This window comes from Rhinatrema bivittatum, chromosome 2 (assembly GCF_901001135.1).
Source record: "Rhinatrema bivittatum chromosome 2, aRhiBiv1.1, whole genome shotgun sequence".
NCBI classification, from domain to species: Eukaryota; Metazoa; Chordata; class Amphibia; order Gymnophiona; family Rhinatrematidae; genus Rhinatrema; species Rhinatrema bivittatum.
Genome location: NC_042616.1, coordinates 579,014,728 through 579,033,412, shown reverse-complemented (window position 1 = coordinate 579,033,412; position 18,685 = coordinate 579,014,728). Strand labels below are relative to the sequence as shown.

The 18,685-nt window shown below is 43.2% G+C and overlaps 1 protein-coding gene across 2 annotated transcripts in view; it reads right to left on the bottom strand.

Moving 5' to 3' along the window:
- Window positions 1-18,685, bottom strand: part of MTCL1 (microtubule crosslinking factor 1) — a 375,130-nt gene that overhangs the window by 103,411 nt on the left and 253,034 nt on the right. For both annotated transcript variants that reach the window (XM_029591011.1, XM_029591012.1), the window contains exons 7-8: window positions 9,326-9,448; window positions 4,017-4,250 (exon numbers count right to left, since the gene is read on the bottom strand). In XM_029591011.1, coding sequence (XP_029446871.1) covers window positions 4,017-4,250; window positions 9,326-9,448 — 357 coding nt within the window. The remainder of the gene's footprint in view (window positions 1-4,016; window positions 4,251-9,325; window positions 9,449-18,685) is intronic.

Here is an 18,685-nt window from a genome sequence, read left to right as displayed (position 1 = left end):
AGAAACCTTAGTGGCTGTGAAGCCAGTGGCCAACTTTTTTATTTTGAAATCAAATCATTGGATGTCAGCAAATGGGTGGAGTGTGGGTGTGTGTGTGTGTACACGTGTGTACCCCACATTCTTTTCCCTGGCCTCCCCCTTCCCCCACCTCCCCCTCCGCTATCTCCTCTTCTCTTTCTAGACAATTTTACTGCATCAGCAATCTTTCCCCCACTCAGTTCCTTTCCCCCTTGTCACACTCCCTCCTCCCCCCCGTTGCTGGACACAGCATGCAGCTGAAGGAAATGAGCTGGGGCAGGGTACGGCAGCGGAAGAACTGCTCATGCATGACTGTGCTTGTTCACTTCATCCTTCTCTACCTGCTTCAGCCGGGAAGGTCTGGTCTCTTCGCCAGCTTTGTCTTTTTTTTTGCCCTTTGCTGGTGGCTCTCTAGTCTGAGCAGTCACCACCACTCCATGGACGAGCTCCCACTGCTACGATAAGGCTTGGGGCCCCAGTTCAGTGCCAGCCCAATTCACTCCTGCCGCTGCCGCCACCGTCCCCACGTCTGTGGCACTCTGGGCAACCACCTAGCCCGTCTAGTGCTTCTGCCAGCCCTGTGAGGAAGACCTCTGCCTGTCCATGGACCACTTCCACTGATAAGGCCTTCCTCTCAAGGCTGGCAGAAGCACTAGATGGGCTAGGTGGTTGCCCAGAGTGCCACAGACGTGGGGACGGTGGCGGCAGCAGGGAATTGGGCTGGCACTGAACTGGGGCCCAAGCCTTATCGTAGCAATGGGAGCTCGTCAATGTGCTCCCTGCTGCTTCCTCTATCTCCCCCTTGGCTCTGTGGCCTCTCTCCTGCATCAGAGGCTTTCGGCAGGACCACGACCTGCCTTCACAGTTTCGGGTTCACAGCAGCGCTGCGTGGTTTCCGCCACACTCTCGGGGACACCTTACCCGTGGGTGGCAGGGGCTTTCTCGGCACGCCTGGCGAAACAAAGGAAGAGGCCTGCTCCTGAGCCTGGGGGGAAAGAGGGGGATGCTTGCCTGAAGGTTTGGCCTAGAGGACCTAATACCATTGTGTCCGCTCTGTTTTCTCTTTCCCACCCTGCAACTTCCTGTTTAATACACTTTGATTTATTTATGACAAAATGGCACTCTCCACAGGCCATTAAGGCCTCCTCAAGCAGGAGGAGAGTTTATCACCGCTTTTATCTTTTGTACAATGCTTATGACTGAGATTAAAGACAAATGTAAACCCTTCCCTTCCTGCAGCCCAGCATCCGGCACCACAGAGATGCTAGAACTGGCGGAAGGAGGATTCCCGCAGGAAGAGGGGGTTCCTCACTACGGTGCTTTCTAGTTATTTTATTTTTAAATAAGGCATTCTTTGGTAGCATTTAATTTATAAAAAGGCAGACATCTGCAACCTGGAAAACCTTTCAAGCGTTCCATGGGGAAACAGACTCATCTAGACATCTTATCCCATGGGACAGGCATTAGCTCTCATTTTTTAAAAATCCAAAAGCATGCACACAAACGTTCTTGAAAATTTGCTGAAAGTCCTAACATGAGCAGATAAACTCTGAGCCCCTCCCCATCTTTGCCCTCAGAAGGGAAAACACACACAAGAGACACAGGTGTAAGTTTACCTGCATATCAGATGCCTTGGAAATGCCCCCTTTATTTATTTATTTATTTATTTATTTTTAGAGCACCTACAGTGAAAATCAGTTAAATTCACTACTCATGATGCTGAAGTGGGTTTGTAAATACCAAAATGCTCTAAAAAAAAAAAGATATATATATATATATATATATATATATCAGAACACTGCCCAATTTGTCTGTTTGGTGGAAAATTCTGCTGCCTTATATTATAAACACCAAGTCTACAAGCCAACATGGCTGGGTGTTTTTTTTAACTGACAAGAACAAGATGTAATGAGAAAAACATTTTTTTTTTTGTGCCCTAGAGATTCATATTTGAATAAGCAGAATGCCAGCGAGTATCCTGCTCCCTATCAAACAGGACAATCCAAGTGCAGCACAGAAACAGAGCAGAGAAAGTACCTTAAAGCCCACCTAGTTTATTTACTGATGCAAAGCCATAGACCCCTATTTGATCTTCTGTGTTTATCTCCTCATTTTTCTTTCGATGAAGAAATATTTTGTGATGTTATTCTGTAGTCAACCACTTTACAGTCTCATACTGAGACCTCCTGCCCTAAAACTTCCTCTCCACTGAAAAGGGTTTGTTTCTTTTACATTATTTATACTTTTGAGGTACCTGAATGTCTCTCCTCTCCTTTAGGGTATACATATTGAAGTCATTAAAAATGTCATAGTTTATGGTGCAAGCACAGCCCATTTTGGTAGACATTCTCTGCTTCTACTGAGTCAATATCGTTTCCGAGCTATGGCCTCCAGAACTTGCCAATACTTTCCTTCAGGCTTCACAAGCCTCTGTATCCCCATTGCTGCCAAGCATTACCACACTATGGTGGAGAAAGCAGGGTGATGTGCTGCGTTTGTTTTGTGCCATACATAGACTGAAAAGCTCCACTTTGGTCTCATCGGACAACACTCACTCACACCTCTCACATGCGTGCGGTGTCCCCTAAGTGTTTACTCTGCAAACACCATGCACTACATCATGAGGTTTCTCTTCAGCAGTGCCCTCCTTCTTGGAACCCCCTCCCATACAGGTTATGTTTTGGAGTAATCTTGAAATTGTTGAAAAGTGAACATTTTCCCCAGTCTCAGCCAGAGGCCTCTGTAGATCTTTTAAAGTAATATTAGACCTCGTAGTGATGTTCCACAGCAGTTTCCTTAGCTCATGGCTACTGACTTTGGAGGGATGGCCAGATCATGCCAGTGTCTTGGGGGTGCCAAACTATTTCCACTTTATAATGATGGACCGGGCAGTGCCCCATGGGATATTCAAACACATTGCCATTTCCTTCTAGTCTCTTCCCATCCGTATCATTGAATACCGTTATCCCAGAGTTCTTTCAGCAGTTCCTTGTTCAGCACGTTTTGATTCACATCATACAACTAAAAGAGTCTGATTTTTCCATCCAGGATTATTTGAATCAGTTCAGCTACTATAGACTGGATACAGGAGGGCTCTATTTAACTTATTTTGGGCCTTAAGACAATTATTTGAAAAAGAGCTAATTTGGTTTTGCTATGACAAAAGGTGTGAAAACATATGCAATCAAGACTTACTGAGGTCTATAGTCAGTCAGTCTGGGTAGCAAAGTTAGCCTGGTAAACTTAACAAACTTTAAAGGCTTCAGTAGTGCAGTCGCACAATTGAATATAGCCGGCTATCTTAAGGAGTTAGGCAGCTAATTATAGGACAGCTTTGACCCGACCAGATTTAGCCAGCTTACTCTGAATATCGGAGTTGGCTGGTTAACTTAGCTGGCTAACAACTCCAACTCTTCCCAGTTATTCCCCTGGAATACCCCCAATTTATCCAGCTAGATTCTAGCTGCTTAACTTATTAGTGGGCTAGAATTTATCAGGATAAAGGCTGAATATAGCTGGGTAAGCTGTTGAGACGGATAACCTTTCAGCTATCCATTTAAATGGCTTTTGAATATTAACCTCTCTGGTTTTGTTTTTTTTTATTCTCCGTTACATTTAGAATATTTTTATAATTTTTCTTTCATGATGAAAGTACAGAGCACACGATATAGATCAGTGATAAACTCCTACTTTAATGCATTTTTTTTTAACTGCAAAGCAAGAATGTGAAGATTTTTACAAGGTACTGTATATATTTGGCCTTCATCAATGCTTGTTCTGGTCATTCTCTCTCTGCCTTTTCAGCTTTAAATGATCAAATTTCTCTTATGTGCCTGGCTTCCCAAATGAGTATTCAAGCACTCCTCATATTGTCTACTGCCTCAGGGAGATTTTAGTGTCCTATGTAAAAAGGCAAACTTTCCTTACTAATCCTCTGCAATATCGCTCATAAGGACACTGAACTGCTCGCAATGCATCATCCGAGAAGGCAAAGTTACCTCTACGAACTCCTCTCCTATTTCTTTTTCCACCTTTTTGCACTGCCGCCAGTGCTTCAGCAGCCATCTCAGCTGGACGTACAGAAGACAGACATTCTGCTGAAAGTGCCGGAGCTCCTGCTGCAGCAGATCTTTCTCCTGGCTCCAGGTTTTCTCTTCCAGTTTGTTCTGCAAATTCAGACTCTGCACCTCCAGTTCTTTCCTCCTCAGACTCTTTAGGTGCTCCTCTTCCAGCTTTAAGAGTTGAGAAAGAGAGAGAGAAAAAAACCTATGAAGAATCTGCCTTATTTAGAAGCTATTTTTTAAACTCTCTTTAGCAAGGCAAAACAAACACGGTACCCATCAATACTACCTAGTGCGCCTGGTCTGCCTCTTCCTTTCTAAGAAATTTCACATCTGAAGGTCATAGCCTAAAGACCCAACTTAATTAAGCCACTAATTGTTGCAAAATACTGCAGCACGGCGAATCACTGGCTGTGGTAGAACCGATCGTATTTCTCCCGCTCTTGCCAATCTTCACTAGCTCCCCTGTTCAGTTGAAAATTAAGTATAAAGCTGCCCTGCTGACTCAAACTTTTGACCTTAAAGTCTCTACCATGGGCAAATGCAATACTGTGGGTAAATACCCCTGCAAGAATTTTAAAGTCTTCTCAGAGGGCACTGCTTGATGTTCCTCCCATCAAACAGGCTAGGCTATCTGCAACCAGAGAACATGCATTTTCCACCATAGCACCTACCCACTGGAATTCCCTTCCTTCGGAAATGAAGGTAATATCTGCTCAAAGATTTTTTAATCTGTTTTAAAAACATGTTTCAAACAGGCTTTTAATGTATCTTAGCTAGAATTAGATCCTATCTTAGTTTGATGATTTCATCTACATTTTAGAAATGCTATTTTTGTTTTAGCTTTTTAAGCTTTTGCCCAATTCGATACAGTACAGTGCGCTCCGACTGTTAGCCTGCTATTGGGTGCGCGTTTTCCCTTATCCCTTATTCAGTAAGGGGATGAAAATGCGTGTCCAACCCACGGCACCTAATAGCGCCCTCAACATGCAAGTGCATGTTGATGACCCTATTAGGTATGCGTGCGCGATTCAGAAAGCAAAATGTGCAGCCAAGCCGCACTTTTTACTTTCAGAAATTAGCGCCGACCCAAAGGTCGGCGCTAATATCTTCCGGCACCAGGAAAGTGCACAGAAAAGCAGTAAAAACTGCTTTTCTGTGCACCCTCCGACTTAATATCATAGTGATATTAAATCGGAGGTCCTGAAGAGTAAAAAAAGTAAACAAAAATTTGAATTCGGCCCGCGGCTCTCGGGCCGAAAACCGGACGCTCAATTTTGCCGGCGTCCAGTTTCTGAGCCCATGGCTGTCAGTGGGCTCGAGAACCGATGCCGGCAAAATTGAGGGTCGGCTGTCAAACCCGCTGACAGCCGCCGCTCCGGGTCAAAAGGAGGCGCTAGGGACGCGCTAGTGTCCCTAGTGCTTCCTTTTCCCCGTTTCTACAGCGACACCTAATTTGAATACTGCGAGGGGCCGGTGCGCGCGCCGGGAGAGCAGGCGTTCGTCCGCTCTCCCGCGGACTTTACTGAATCGGCCTGATAGAGATTTTATGTTTTACTTATTGTGAATAATGTTATGATTTTAGCTAGATGTCTTGTTTTATGTTGCATTGTTTATGTTGATCTGCAAGTTGCTTCAGGCCAAGGCATTAATGGCCTTTAAAGGCCCAACAAATAAATGTGTGACTCATTTACTTTGAAGTCGATGAAGAATCCTGCTATGCACACAGGTTTTTGTGCTTTCCAGTTTGTCACATCTCACCCCTGCATTCCCTGTCAAGATATCCCAAACAGATCCATAACTGCTGAATACAAAACCCGTTTCCTGACAGCATTATCATTGCAGTTTCCCCGTCTCCACCCGAATCTCATTCTGATATTCACCTGAACAGGCACATTCAACGTTTGTCTATTTCGGAGCTATTTTCTGACAGCTTGCTGAGATCCTAACCAGTCAGGAACATGATGCAGTACTAGGGCCAGCCTGATGACTTCAGTGCTGCATGCTGCTGTGCTGGACAATGAGTTTGAGTCCCAATCTTGGTTTCTATTCCTCAGGCCCAGCCGGAGCTGGGGATGCTGTGGAGGCAGTGTTCACAGCTCCCAGCTAGGGGAGGGGGTAGGAAAGAAGTCTCACCAGTATGGCAACAGCAAGTGGCTGGACACAGTGCACACGTACTGGACTCCAGCGGAAGTCGTGGTCTGTAGATCGCTTATTTTTGGCTATCCTCTTTTATTTGGCCCTTAGAATGTGTTGAGAGTCATCCCTTATTAAGATCTACAAACTGAGTCACTTGATAATGTAGCTGCCAGTTTCTAAAACCAAGAGCTACTACAATCTAAAATAAATTCAATTGGAAAAGATCCTCCTGTTTCAGTCCTGATGTAATAAGACATGAGTTACAAAAAATTCTTTACTTGCCTGCTAATAAAAAAAAAAAAAAAAAAAAAGAGTTAACTCCAAAATGCGGTAGGCTAATGTATCAGATGTTTAAAAAAAAGCACAATAACCCAAACATGTGCGCACAATATATGATTTATGCACATATACAACCACTGGAGGGTGGTCAATGTGATACCGATTTTTAAAAAGGGCGCAGGGTGACCCGGAAAACTATAGTTATTCTTACAAAGAAAATAATTGACCGCATAAATATAGACCTGCTTTAACGGGAGAGACTCAACAAGGTTTTTGCAAAGGGAAGTCTTGCCTTTCCAAATTTTTAACATTTTTTTTTGTTTTGAGGGTGTAAGTAAATGTGGATAAAGGTGAGCGAGTTAATTATAGTAGATTTGGATTTTCAGAAGGCATTTGACAAATTCCCTCATGAGAGACTCCTCAGGATAACTGGGTGGTCATGGGATCAGAAGCATGTACTATTGTGGACTGGGAAGTGAATAAAAGACAGGAATCAGAGGGTAGGACTAAGTGGTCAGTTTTCCAAATGCCATTTAGCATATTCATAAATGATCTGGAGAAAGGAATGAATGCGGTGACCACATCTGCAGATGAGACAAAATGGTTTTGAGTCATTAAAAGAGCAGCGGATTGTGAAGAAGTGCCGAAGGACCTTGTTGGACTAGGTGACCGGGCTTCTAAATGGCAGATGCAATTTAATGGGGAGAAGTGCAACGTAATGCATGTAAGGAAACATAATCCCAACCAAGGTTCCCGCTGAGTTGCTGTGAGCCAAAATGTTTGGTTACGGTACCCTGAGAGCTCTTCGGGCTGTGACAGGATGGGTTCTGCCACAGCCCTGCTGGACCTCCTCTTTGGGCTGTGACAACACTGGAAGAAAAATCATTGACGGCGCCCCCCCCCCCCCCCCTTCTCAACTGATCCCCGCTCCCGGAAGGGAGGGGTGGGGGGTTGTTAAAAGTTAAATAAATAAATAAGTCAAACTGGGAGGATGAAGGAGAATGGCCTTAGACTAGCACTATCCCTTAAAACTTTACCTTCATATCTTTCCAGAAAACATGAGATAAGCCCATGCACCTTTCTGGATCGGGGAGTAAAAGCCAGTGCCTTCATCAACATGGGATCTGTACCGAGGAGCACTTACTTGTGTGCAGCTTTACTTAGGTCTGTTTGTACATTAAACAAACATCTGGTTGCATCGGGAGCAAAATCACACACACAGAAAGGTGTGCACAACTGTGTGCTCATGTGTTGTGCACGGCGGCATGCATTTTATTGCACCGGTGCATCAGTGAGCGAGAAGCAGACAGTGAGGGAACCTGGCACCAGTAAAGAGAAATCGGGTTCTTCTATCTTCACCTAACCCTTCCAAGTCTGTGACATCAGACTCCCATTACAATCGGGTGTGAAAAGTTAAAATTGATACAGTAAGACTTGGCGGGAAAACCTTACAGAGCTGCGAAACTACACAGGACTCTAGATCTATTTGCACTGGTAGCACTCTCATACTTTCTAGTAGGGGGCAATGGTACAAATTCATTGGGCTTCCAAAAAGGATGGGGATAACCTGCACGGAGCACCATAGTTACAGTAAAACCAAACATCAGTGACCATGGGGAGACCAGATGTTTCTGGACAGCAGCCTCATATGAAACTTGACAGCGGCCCATGGAAGAGGTCCTGAGTGTAGGATGACGTAAGAATCAAAGAGGAAGACCATGCTTGCAATAGCTCCCAGCAGTGGTGGAAGAGGCCAGCGCTCTAACAGAATTTGGACATGCATGGGATATTTACTGTGTTACAGATACTGCACAGATGCCCAAGAAAGGTTGACCGACTGCACCACCTGGAAAATGAATGTGGGCAGATGGTGCCAATAGCAAGGGCCAAAATGCTATCTATTTGAAAATTAATGTAACGTTTGAGTAAATTTATAATTAGATTTTTTTGGGCAATTTTTCAGTTTAAAGCAAGAGAGAGCAAGGATTGTTTCTCTTTCACTAACAATTTAGCCAGATATTAGTAGAGCATCTCACTTCCTTTCTTCAGCTGTAATGACTTAAGAAGTTGCCAAAAGGGGTAAGAATGAGGATCCATCAAGCCCAGCATCCTGTTTCCAACAGTGGCCAATCCAGGATACAAGTACCTGGCAAGTACCCAAACATTAAATAGATCCCATGCTGCTGATGCTGTTAAAAAGCAGTGGTTATTCCCTAAGGGATCGACTTTAAAAGCGTTGCTTATACTAAAATGCCCACATACACACTTGTGTGGGCTGCACATGAGCAATGCGGATTTCAAAAGCCATGATTTATGTGTATATATATATGCAGAAGCAAAGAAATAAGGAGGTGAAAAACGGGCTGGACAAATAGTAACAGAAACAAAAAGGGGATGAATTAATACAAGTTTGAAACTTGTAGTAGTAGTGCCAGACATCAAGGCTACCATGGACAGAGTTGAAACCTTGATGCCCAGTGCCACTGCTACCAATTTCAAATTTGTGTTAATTCATCCCCTTTTTGTTTCTTTAAGTGCATAACTTTTGAAAAGATAGTTAAAGACGATATAAAATGATTGTGCGTTACTGGTATGCTTGGGTCATGTTGGACATTTTGGGTTTTCCATCAACTTTACTCAGGTTCAGTGAGAGAGAAAATCTTTTGAAAAATCAGCAAACCATACCCATCAAAAATCACTGAAAAATTTAAAGTGCAAAATTAGATGCATCTTCTGCTCATCACCCTGGAATTTCAGGGTTCCACAGTGCAGTCTCTGACTGGCCATTTCCACCCATCGTCTGGCAGTGGAATAAGTTATTCTCTTACCTGAATGATTCTATCTGCAACCTTTTCTTGCTCCTCCTGGTGAAATCTCCGTTGCTGCTCAAGGCGAGCCTGAAGCTCTCGCAATATTAAAGTTTGTTCAGGTGAAACTTGAGGATCCCTCAGCTAGTTGGTAGGACAAAGAGGCAAGTTTAGTGGAAAAGAGTACTTGGTTATATGTCTGCAGTAAAAAAATAAAAATCAGTCACACGGTTATGATACAAACAAGTGCGGGAATCAGAACACTGAAGAGGAAATGTCTGGAAACGCAGCATCCCACTGCTTCGCCTCCAACCCCCTTCTGGCCTTCCACGAAAAGCAGAAAAATGGATGATAAAACTGGAGCCTGAGGAAATACATTACCACACAGCCCCTGGAGTGTTCCCTCCTGCAGGTTACAATACACATTATATCTGGTGACACACAACATCGCTGCAATAAATCATACTGAATCGGACTTTAACCTTCCTGTAAAAAGAAAAATTGTAGCCATGCCAGGTTTTTAATGAACAGAAAAATTAGTGACACTGTGGTTATGTACCCGTTTCTGAGCGCGCTTAAAATGTTTTTTTCTACTTTTGAAATAAAAAAATAAATGTGGTAATTTATCTTTCTATGCATCCGTCATGTATATATTATCTTAAAAACTAATGCACACCTCCTTGTTAAGTACTAAATGTATCATAGGCTAAACTTCTGGATTTTTTATTTATTTATTTATTTATTTATTTATTTTTTAAGTATCTACACACTCTCCATTTATTAATGGATGAAAATAAGAGACCTGGCAACAAGGGGCTTAACTGCACTACTAATTTCCAAACTCCAGTGTCTGGCGACCATTGCGGGCTGTTCTTGCTCACATTGCTCTGAGGGGGTAGGGGTTAGACCGGCACATAAAACAGCACATGCTGCAGTCTTCGAATCACAATGGCATGCCAAAGGAGGATAAGGGTCGATGCAATAAAAGTGCACCCAAAGCGGGCAACTCAGTTTTAAGCGCCTACTTTTCTAATGGGAGCCCAGGCACCTCTCCTGGGAGCGCCATGCAATATTTAAATTAGGGGTCGTGCTGCCAAGGAGGTGCTAGGATCGACTGTGTCCCCCCTAGCACCTTCCTTGGCAGCAGGCACCCAGGAGAGGTCGGCTGTCCGTGGGTTAGGAAAGCAGTCACTCAATTTTACAAGCGTCCGTTTTCCTAACCAGTGTGCAATCACGGGTTAGAAAAATAGATGCTCGTTAACTTACAATCTGTAGAATATGGAGGCAATGAATACGCATCAGGCAGCTTTCATGGCAGGCAGGGAAAAAGGACTGAGCACACCTCAGGGCCCTCTTTTATTGTACATTCATACAAAGGCAGATGATGTGTCATTACATGATAGGTTCCTTTCCACATAGCAACAGACGTATCACCACACTATTGGCTTGGCTCAGGGGGGGTGTATGGATCATTTCATTGGATGCTGAAATCTATACCTCCTGACTTTGTCCTGCCTCTGACTAGGGAACACCCAGCCCTTATTTCAGGCAATCAGGATTAATTATAAGCTAGAGAAATACATGACAGTCAGGTATCCTTTCCTAGGCAGAGAGGCTTAAGCACAGGTGATGCTTTTATTCAGTGCAAGGCCAGGGAGAAGGGAAGATAGTGTAAAACCCTGACATGGCTTGCTGGCAAAGCTCATATTTCCCACATCTCACCCTTTCTGTTTTTGTTTAGGCAGCTCAATAAAGCTTTAGACCCTTACTGAAATCTGTTATGTCTTGGTATGGGCTGGAAATAGGAAAAAGGGGGATATGGAGGGAAAAAAGCTGATTCGGCGTGTGATACACTGCCTGCTCTGGGCAGGCAATTTCTGAGCGTAAAAACGTGCGGGTCCGGTGCACTTTTATTTTCCCCACATGGGGTGAATAGCCACACTGACATGCATTTGCATGTGATGAGTGCTATTAGTTTCACGGTGCATTGGACGCGCATTGTGGACGCGCTAATCCCCTCAGAGCATAAGGGGCTGTGGACGCATCTCCAAAATATGTGTCCAACCGTGGGTTAAACAGTGCGCTCGGCTGAGCGTGCTGTTTTGCATCGGTCCCTTTATCAGGCACATTGAATCAGGCCAAAATTATTATAAGGAACACACTTAAATCTGAGCAAAAGAGGGACTGTCACTCTTTTTCCATTTACAGTTCTGTATTCAGCATGCTGGAAGAAATTAAATGTGAAAATATTTGTAAAATTGTAAGATGCAAGTACCACTTGCACATCACAAAATAAATAGTAACTACTTTAGCACAGTAGGTAACAAATTTGCATATAATTCATTATATATATATATATATATATATATATATATATATATCTTCTTTAGTATGTGTGTGTAAGTATTATAAGAACAGCATCAAAATCTGAAGGGAACTATTTACTGCTTTAATTTCTAGCAAAGTTTAGATGTGAGAGTTGGGTGTGCTACAGCTAGGGGAGACCTACGCTTGTATTAGTCTTCAGCCGTCTATATTGATTTTAATTATGTACTGAATGTATCCTCTGTTACCTGCTGAGATTTGTGGATCAGCAGGCTACAAATTATTTAAATTAAATAATGAATAAATATTTTACACACCTGGCTCCTGCTTCTTGACCTAGCCAAGGCTATGAATGCTGTCAACAGCATTCAGTGTCCCTTGGAAGGAGAAAGTGTCACCCTGGCAACACTGCACTTATAGTGTAATGGGAAGGGAGTTAAGAACATGTCATATTGGGTCAGAACAAGGGTCCATCAAGCCCAGCATCCTGTTTCCAACAGTGGCCAATCCAAGTCACAAGTACCTGGCAAGCACCCAAAAATTAAGTCTATTCCATGTTACTGTTGCTAGTTGTAATTATGATTCTTTTGAGCAAGGATCACAATTGCAATGGATAGTCTGAGGAGAAATGGAGGGAGTAGAAAAATCCCCCTAGAGCAGGGGTCGGGAACCCATGGCTCGCGAGCTAGATATGGCTCTTTTGAGGGCTGCATCTGGCTCGCAGACAAGTGTCGCCATACTTCGCGGTTCCCCGCTGACCCAGCTGCTCCCCGGTCCTCCGCCGCCCGGGCTTAAAATGCTGTCAGCCCGGGCGGAACGCGGCAGGACAGCTGGAGTCAGCGGCACCGGCGTGCTCTCTTCTCCTCCCCCCCCCCGCGGCCCGGAAGGGGAAGTGGAGAGCATCGGGTGCCTGCGCGGGAAGAAGAGACCACACTAGCGTGGTCTCTTCTTCCGCGCAGGCACCCGATGCTCACCACTTCCTCTTCCGGGCCGCGGGGGGGAGGAGAAGAGAGCACGCCGACTGGAGTCATCCGGGTGCCTGCGCGGGAGTCATCGGGTGTCAGCCGGGTGCCAGCGCTGGAGTCATCGGGTGCCTGCGCGGGTCTTCCCGCGCAGGCACCCGATGCTCTCCACTTCCTCTTCCGGGCCGCGGGAAGAAGAGAGCACGCCGGTGCTCTCTTCTTCCCGCGGCCCGGAAGAGGAAGTGGAGAGCATCGGGTGCGTGTCCGACGGGAAGAAGACTGCAGCGCGGCTCGGAGGAAAATGAAAATCTTCAACCGCGGCCGATGGGACTCCGCCTTCGCCTCCGCGAGGGCTGAAAATGAAGGAGGTTAGCGTTGGGAGGTGGCTGCTGCTGCCGCGAGTTCCCGGGGGGGGAAGGGGGAGAGAGAGAGTGAATGAGCGAGCAAGCATGTGTGTTTGAGATCCTGTGTGTGTGAGTGAGAGATTGCATGTATGTGAATGATTGAGAGCCTGTATATGTGAAAGAGAGTATGTCTGTGATTGAGATCCTGCCTGTGAGAGAGAGAGCATGAATGTAAGTTTACCATTGGGACCCTGTATGTGTAAGTTTGTAATTGAAAACCTGTTTGTTTGAAAGAGTATGTGTGTATGATTGAGATCCTTTGTGTGTGAGAGAGATCATGTGTATGTATGATTAAGAGCCTGTGTGTATAAGTAAGAGAGAGATCATGTGTGTCTGTGTCTGATTGACAACTGGTTTAGGTGATGGAGCATGTGAGTATGTGATTGAGAGCCTGTGTTTAAATGAGAGAGAGAGACCATGTGTGTCTGTGTGATTGAGAGCTGATTTAGGTGAGGGAGCATGTGAGTATGTGATTGAGAGCCTGTGTTTAAATGAGAGAGAGAGACCATGTGTGTCTGTGTGTGATTGAGAGCTGATTTAGGTGAGGGAGCATGTGAGTATGTGATTGAGAGCCTGTGTGTAAATGAGAGAAAGAGAGGACATGTTTGTAAGCATGTGAATGAGAGTCTGTGTGTGAGAGAAAAAGACAGCATGTATTTATGTGATTGAAAGCCTGTGTGTGTGTAAGCGTGAAAAGATAGACAGCATGTGTGTAAATGTGTAATTAAGAGCCTATATAAGTGAGAGAGAAAAAACATTTGTATATGTGAGTGACTGAGAGCATGTGTGTATAGGTGTGTCATTGAGAGCCAGTGTGAGAGAGAGCGCTGGTATGTGACTGAGAGAGGAGAAAGTTCCAAGCAAACCACCCCACCTCCTGCTAATTCAGAACAATCTCAGGACACCTGGATATCAAACGTTCCCAGGTATGCAGAGCAAAAAAATTTTTGTATCCTTATTATTTTTCATTACTGGATCTTTGTGTCTGCTATTTTGAAATATTTTGTTGGTATCTGGAAATGTTTTATATGAGTTTTTAATTATTGGATATTCCACTCATCAGCTGTTTCGAAATATGTTCTTTTTGTTAGTACAGTTTTACTGCTGATGATTTTATATTTCTTGATTTGTTTTATAAGGATGTGTGATGTTTCTTTTTTCCTTTGTTACACTGCATACAGAGACTCTGGCTTGTTGCAGTTTCCAATTCAGTTTTTGTCTGCATGCTTCTTGTTATGCGTTTTGGTCTCTTTATTCTATGTTAGGTGAGGGACAGCACGTGATTCAGGTGAGGTTTTCTGCTGGCGTGTAGTTTCTGTGTAGGACTCTATAGCAGCCTGACTTGGTCCGTTTTCCTAATAGGAGATGTATTGGTGTCTTAAGGCCTGGTGTAATATTTTCAGAGACTTATTGTACTTTAAAAGTGTGATCTTACATAAAATGCACACATTTACTTGTATTTAGTTTTAAACATATTATATGGCTCTCATGGAATTACATTTTAAAATATGTGGCGTTTATGGCTCTCTCAGCCAAAAAGGTTCCTGACCCCTGCCCTAGAGGCTGTGAAAGAAGATTCATGGTGCATGAGCCCGAGTGAACCGGCCTACCTGAGCTGTGAAGCCCAGACATAAATACAGTATATACTTGTGTATAAGTCAATCTCATGTATAAGTCAAGGGTATTTTTTGGGCCCCAAAATTAAGAATTTTTTTTGTCACCCATGGATAAGTTGAGGGTAAAACCTAGGGAGCTTATGAAATGGTGAAAAACTGATAACTTAAGAAAATCACTTTCATTTTTTAAAAGCAGAATTAACTGTCTCATTAGAAATATAATTTAGCAACTTAAGAAAATCTCTTATTTACTGGTACTGGCAGTTATTAAATGAGAATAAAGTGCCTCATTCAAATCCTTCCAAGTCTGATTCTTCATCGTCGGAATGTCCGAATAAATCGTGAATCTGTTCATTGGTGATGCCATCAGCATAAATGTTGTCCTCGCTGTCTCTATATGTTGAATGTCTCTATATGGTTGAATTATCATCCGATGCTGATTCGTTTGTCTTCATAGATGCCGTCATCTTCTGATCAGTAGCATTGCTAATGCCGCATTTCAGGAATGAATTCTTGACCATTTCGGGTAGAATTGAATCCCAGGCACCCTTTATCCATTTTGCTACCAAATCAATGTCTGATTTCATCAGGTTTCCTCCTTTCGTCAACTTTGCTTGACCAGAACACATCCATTGTTGCCAATTATGTCTCAGTTGGTCCTTGAAAGACTTGTTGAGACAGACATCAAATGGCTGAAGCATTGATGTCAAACCTCCTGGAATAACTGCTAACGTGATCGCCATTTTCTTTGCATTGTCCTTCACATCCTCTGTTATATGTGCACAGAGCATATCCCACACCAATAGAGATCGTCATTTTCTTAGCCCTGTGCCTGGTCGCCTACCTCACACATCGCACAGCCATCATTTTGTTCCCTCCTCATCCATCCAGCCTTTAGGATGAACCCGAACAGTTACGCCTGCTGGAATTTTTAGGTTCTTTGGCATCGTTTTCATCTTGAACATTACCACCAAACATAGTTTGTACCATCTGCCAGGCAAGACATGACCATCGTGAAATGTGTTATTTCATGACCAGTTTTTACAAGTACGGTCTTTTCATCAACACCAGCTACAATGCAATAGCTAGACATATCAAATATCACAGGTGTTTCATCCATATTACCAATGTTATTCATATTGAATGATTCTTTATTCTCTGCTGAATAATGAATTTGTGGAACAGATCTTTTCATCAAGCTCTGTAGGCAGTTTCTGTGAAATCTTTGTGCACTGATGAAGGCACAATCTATATTTGTTCATGAACTGCGACAACAACCAGACGATGCTGTGAATTCTTTCAGACCTTCAGTCGCTGAATATTTTTCTTCTTTTGCCATTTGAAGGGCACAAATCCTAATGCTCGAGCGAGTCACAATGTAGCCATTTTGTCTGCATTCCATTACCCAGTCATTCAAATCCTTTTCAATTCCTTCAAAAGGGGCAATTTTGAAACGTAAGGCTTTCTTTGACTTTGGCATTTCTAGCAGCTTTTCTTCATTTGTTCTCTGACGAGATTTTCACTAATGTCAAATTCTCTTGCAGCTACACAATTATCGGCCTCCTTTGCATGTTCTATAACTCAGCGATGCAGTGTAAGATGCTCTTTTTTTTCTTCTCAGGGCTCATTTTCCTGAGGGTAAGCAGTCATTATTCTAATGGCTATTCCTGCTATCTGAATCCTTCCCTCCCTCCCTCCCAACCCCCCCCATGGTGGTCCTTGCTATCTGAATCTTTCCCTCCCTACCCCATGGTTACCCCATCTGTTTGAATCCTTCCCCCTCCCAATCCCTTTACTCGCCCACTACTATCTGGACAAGGTCACTTGCAATTGTTCAGGAACATCCTCCCTCTTCCCCCATGGTGTCCCAGTGTAGTAGGACAGTTTCTCTCCCACAGATTCTCTGGATTCTTTAACTCAAATGCTCGCTGCTGCTATGAGGATGACAATGAACTTGCGGTTGCTCAGGCACATCCTCCCACCTCCCCCCGTAAGGTCCTAGTGACATGCTTTGAACCACACGATTCTAAGGTGCACCAATCAGCTCCTGGCGTGGGAGGAGGGAGGACATGCCTGCGCAATCTCAAGTCCCATCTTTCTGATAGAAGCGAGTGGGTGAGTTAAGGGAGAGGGTGCAGAGGAGAAACTGTACGAATGCCTCAATGGAACACCACTAGGGAGGATGTGCCTTAGCAACTGCAAGTGCTGTCATTGTCCTCATCGTGAGGAGGAGCGTGCGAATGATTCAATCATGCATCTTGAAGTACGGTACCGGCATTAATGTGGATTGACTCATGAATAAGATGGCCGCAGTTTTAAGGACCGATTTTTGGGGTAACATTTTTTGACTTATACACAAGTATATAAGGTAGATGAAACTGCCAAGGAATATAGACAATAATGTATGTTTTTAAAGTAATTGCTAACTGTTTAGCTTTGGAACAAAGCATGGTCACAATGCTGCCATCTTTTTATAAGATGTCAAAAAATAAATATAATTTTGCTTACATATCTGGCATTAATTTATGGTTCTCACTGAAGGCAATGAAATGGTTTATCATACACTACAGCTTAACTTGTGACTTTCAAGCTTGAGAAGTTGCAGTAAATCTGCATTACCAGAAGCCACTGGCTATGAGGACCAAATACCGGTAGATCTTTGAAGAGGAATGCAGAAAGAGAGGATGAAAATCGGCAAAGTGTGTGAAGTACATTTTATGATGCTACTAATTTACTTCTATTGTGTACAGGTTTTTCCCCAGTGACTATTTAGTTAGTAGTCTATATATCAAGATTTGAATCTGAGGTGTCTTGAAGGAATTGCTGTTGAAATAGAAGCTGCTGAGACTGGAACTTGGCACTAGCTAATAAGCCAGGATCCACACTTATAGAAATATCCAGCTGGGGGCAGGGAGAAAATTTGCATAATAGAAGCCAACTAGTAATTTGAAAAATAAACCCTTGTTCAAACTTGGTATATAAAATACTGCCCATTTGGGTGCATTGGGATATTTATGGTTAACACTATCAATTAGTGGCCTTATACAAATAAGCGCAAAATTAACCCTGACAAAATTAAAAGAAAAAATAGGTCTATTAGAGATAACAGGTAAACATATTAGGATAAATCAGTGGTCATTAACTGAAGAAAGTACTGCTTTGTACCAGGAAGTAAATGATTTAGGTCAAATTTTTGTCATCTGCAAACAGAACAAATAATGAAGCAAATTTCTGGGGGAGTATGATTGGTAGCATATTAGATCTTTGTGGTAACTCTTTCTAGAAGATCTAGTTTACTTTTATACCCTAAGGAACAAGATTCTACAAAGGGAGCTGCACTAAAGTACATACCTCACAAATTAAAAAAGATATATATTATAATCTAAAAGAATAAGATAAAACATTTCATACATCAAAGCAACACGTGAAAAAAGCAAACAGAACTACAAACAGGGATTCTGAGTGTGGAGGTGGACGTTAAATTCTACAGGCTAGCCAATTTTACTCACAGGACAGTTGAGGAAAAGGTAGGGACTTTGGGAAGTCTCATTTTTTCAACAGGTACCAAAAGCTCCTAACAGCTGCAAAACAGAACTAGAAAGGGTTACACACCTCATTGCTGGATGTCAAATGGTGATGTTGGAAAGCTTGTATACAAAAAGGCATAAGAAGTATCACACCTCATCCACCGGAAACTGTAAGCATAACATTACTATCAGCAAAGCACTGGGATTATGCCCCGAGAAAACTGTACAGAATGAAGAAATTATGATCCCCTGGGATATCCCTATCCTCACAGATTAAACACTTGATGTAGAAAAACAGGATATAGCACAAGAAGAGCACTGCTGATAAATGTGTCAATACCAAGCAACTATTCTATGGACCATATGAAGACAGAGAAGATGCTCAAGTAACAAATTATACAATCAGATACCAAGACAATGTGGCAAAAAGATACAGAAATAGTCCAAACTGCATTGACTGTCTCTGGCCTAATTACAAAGAATATCCAAGCAAATCTAGACATGGTGCCTGTGCAAACAACATTTTATGAATTCCAGAGGAAAGCTC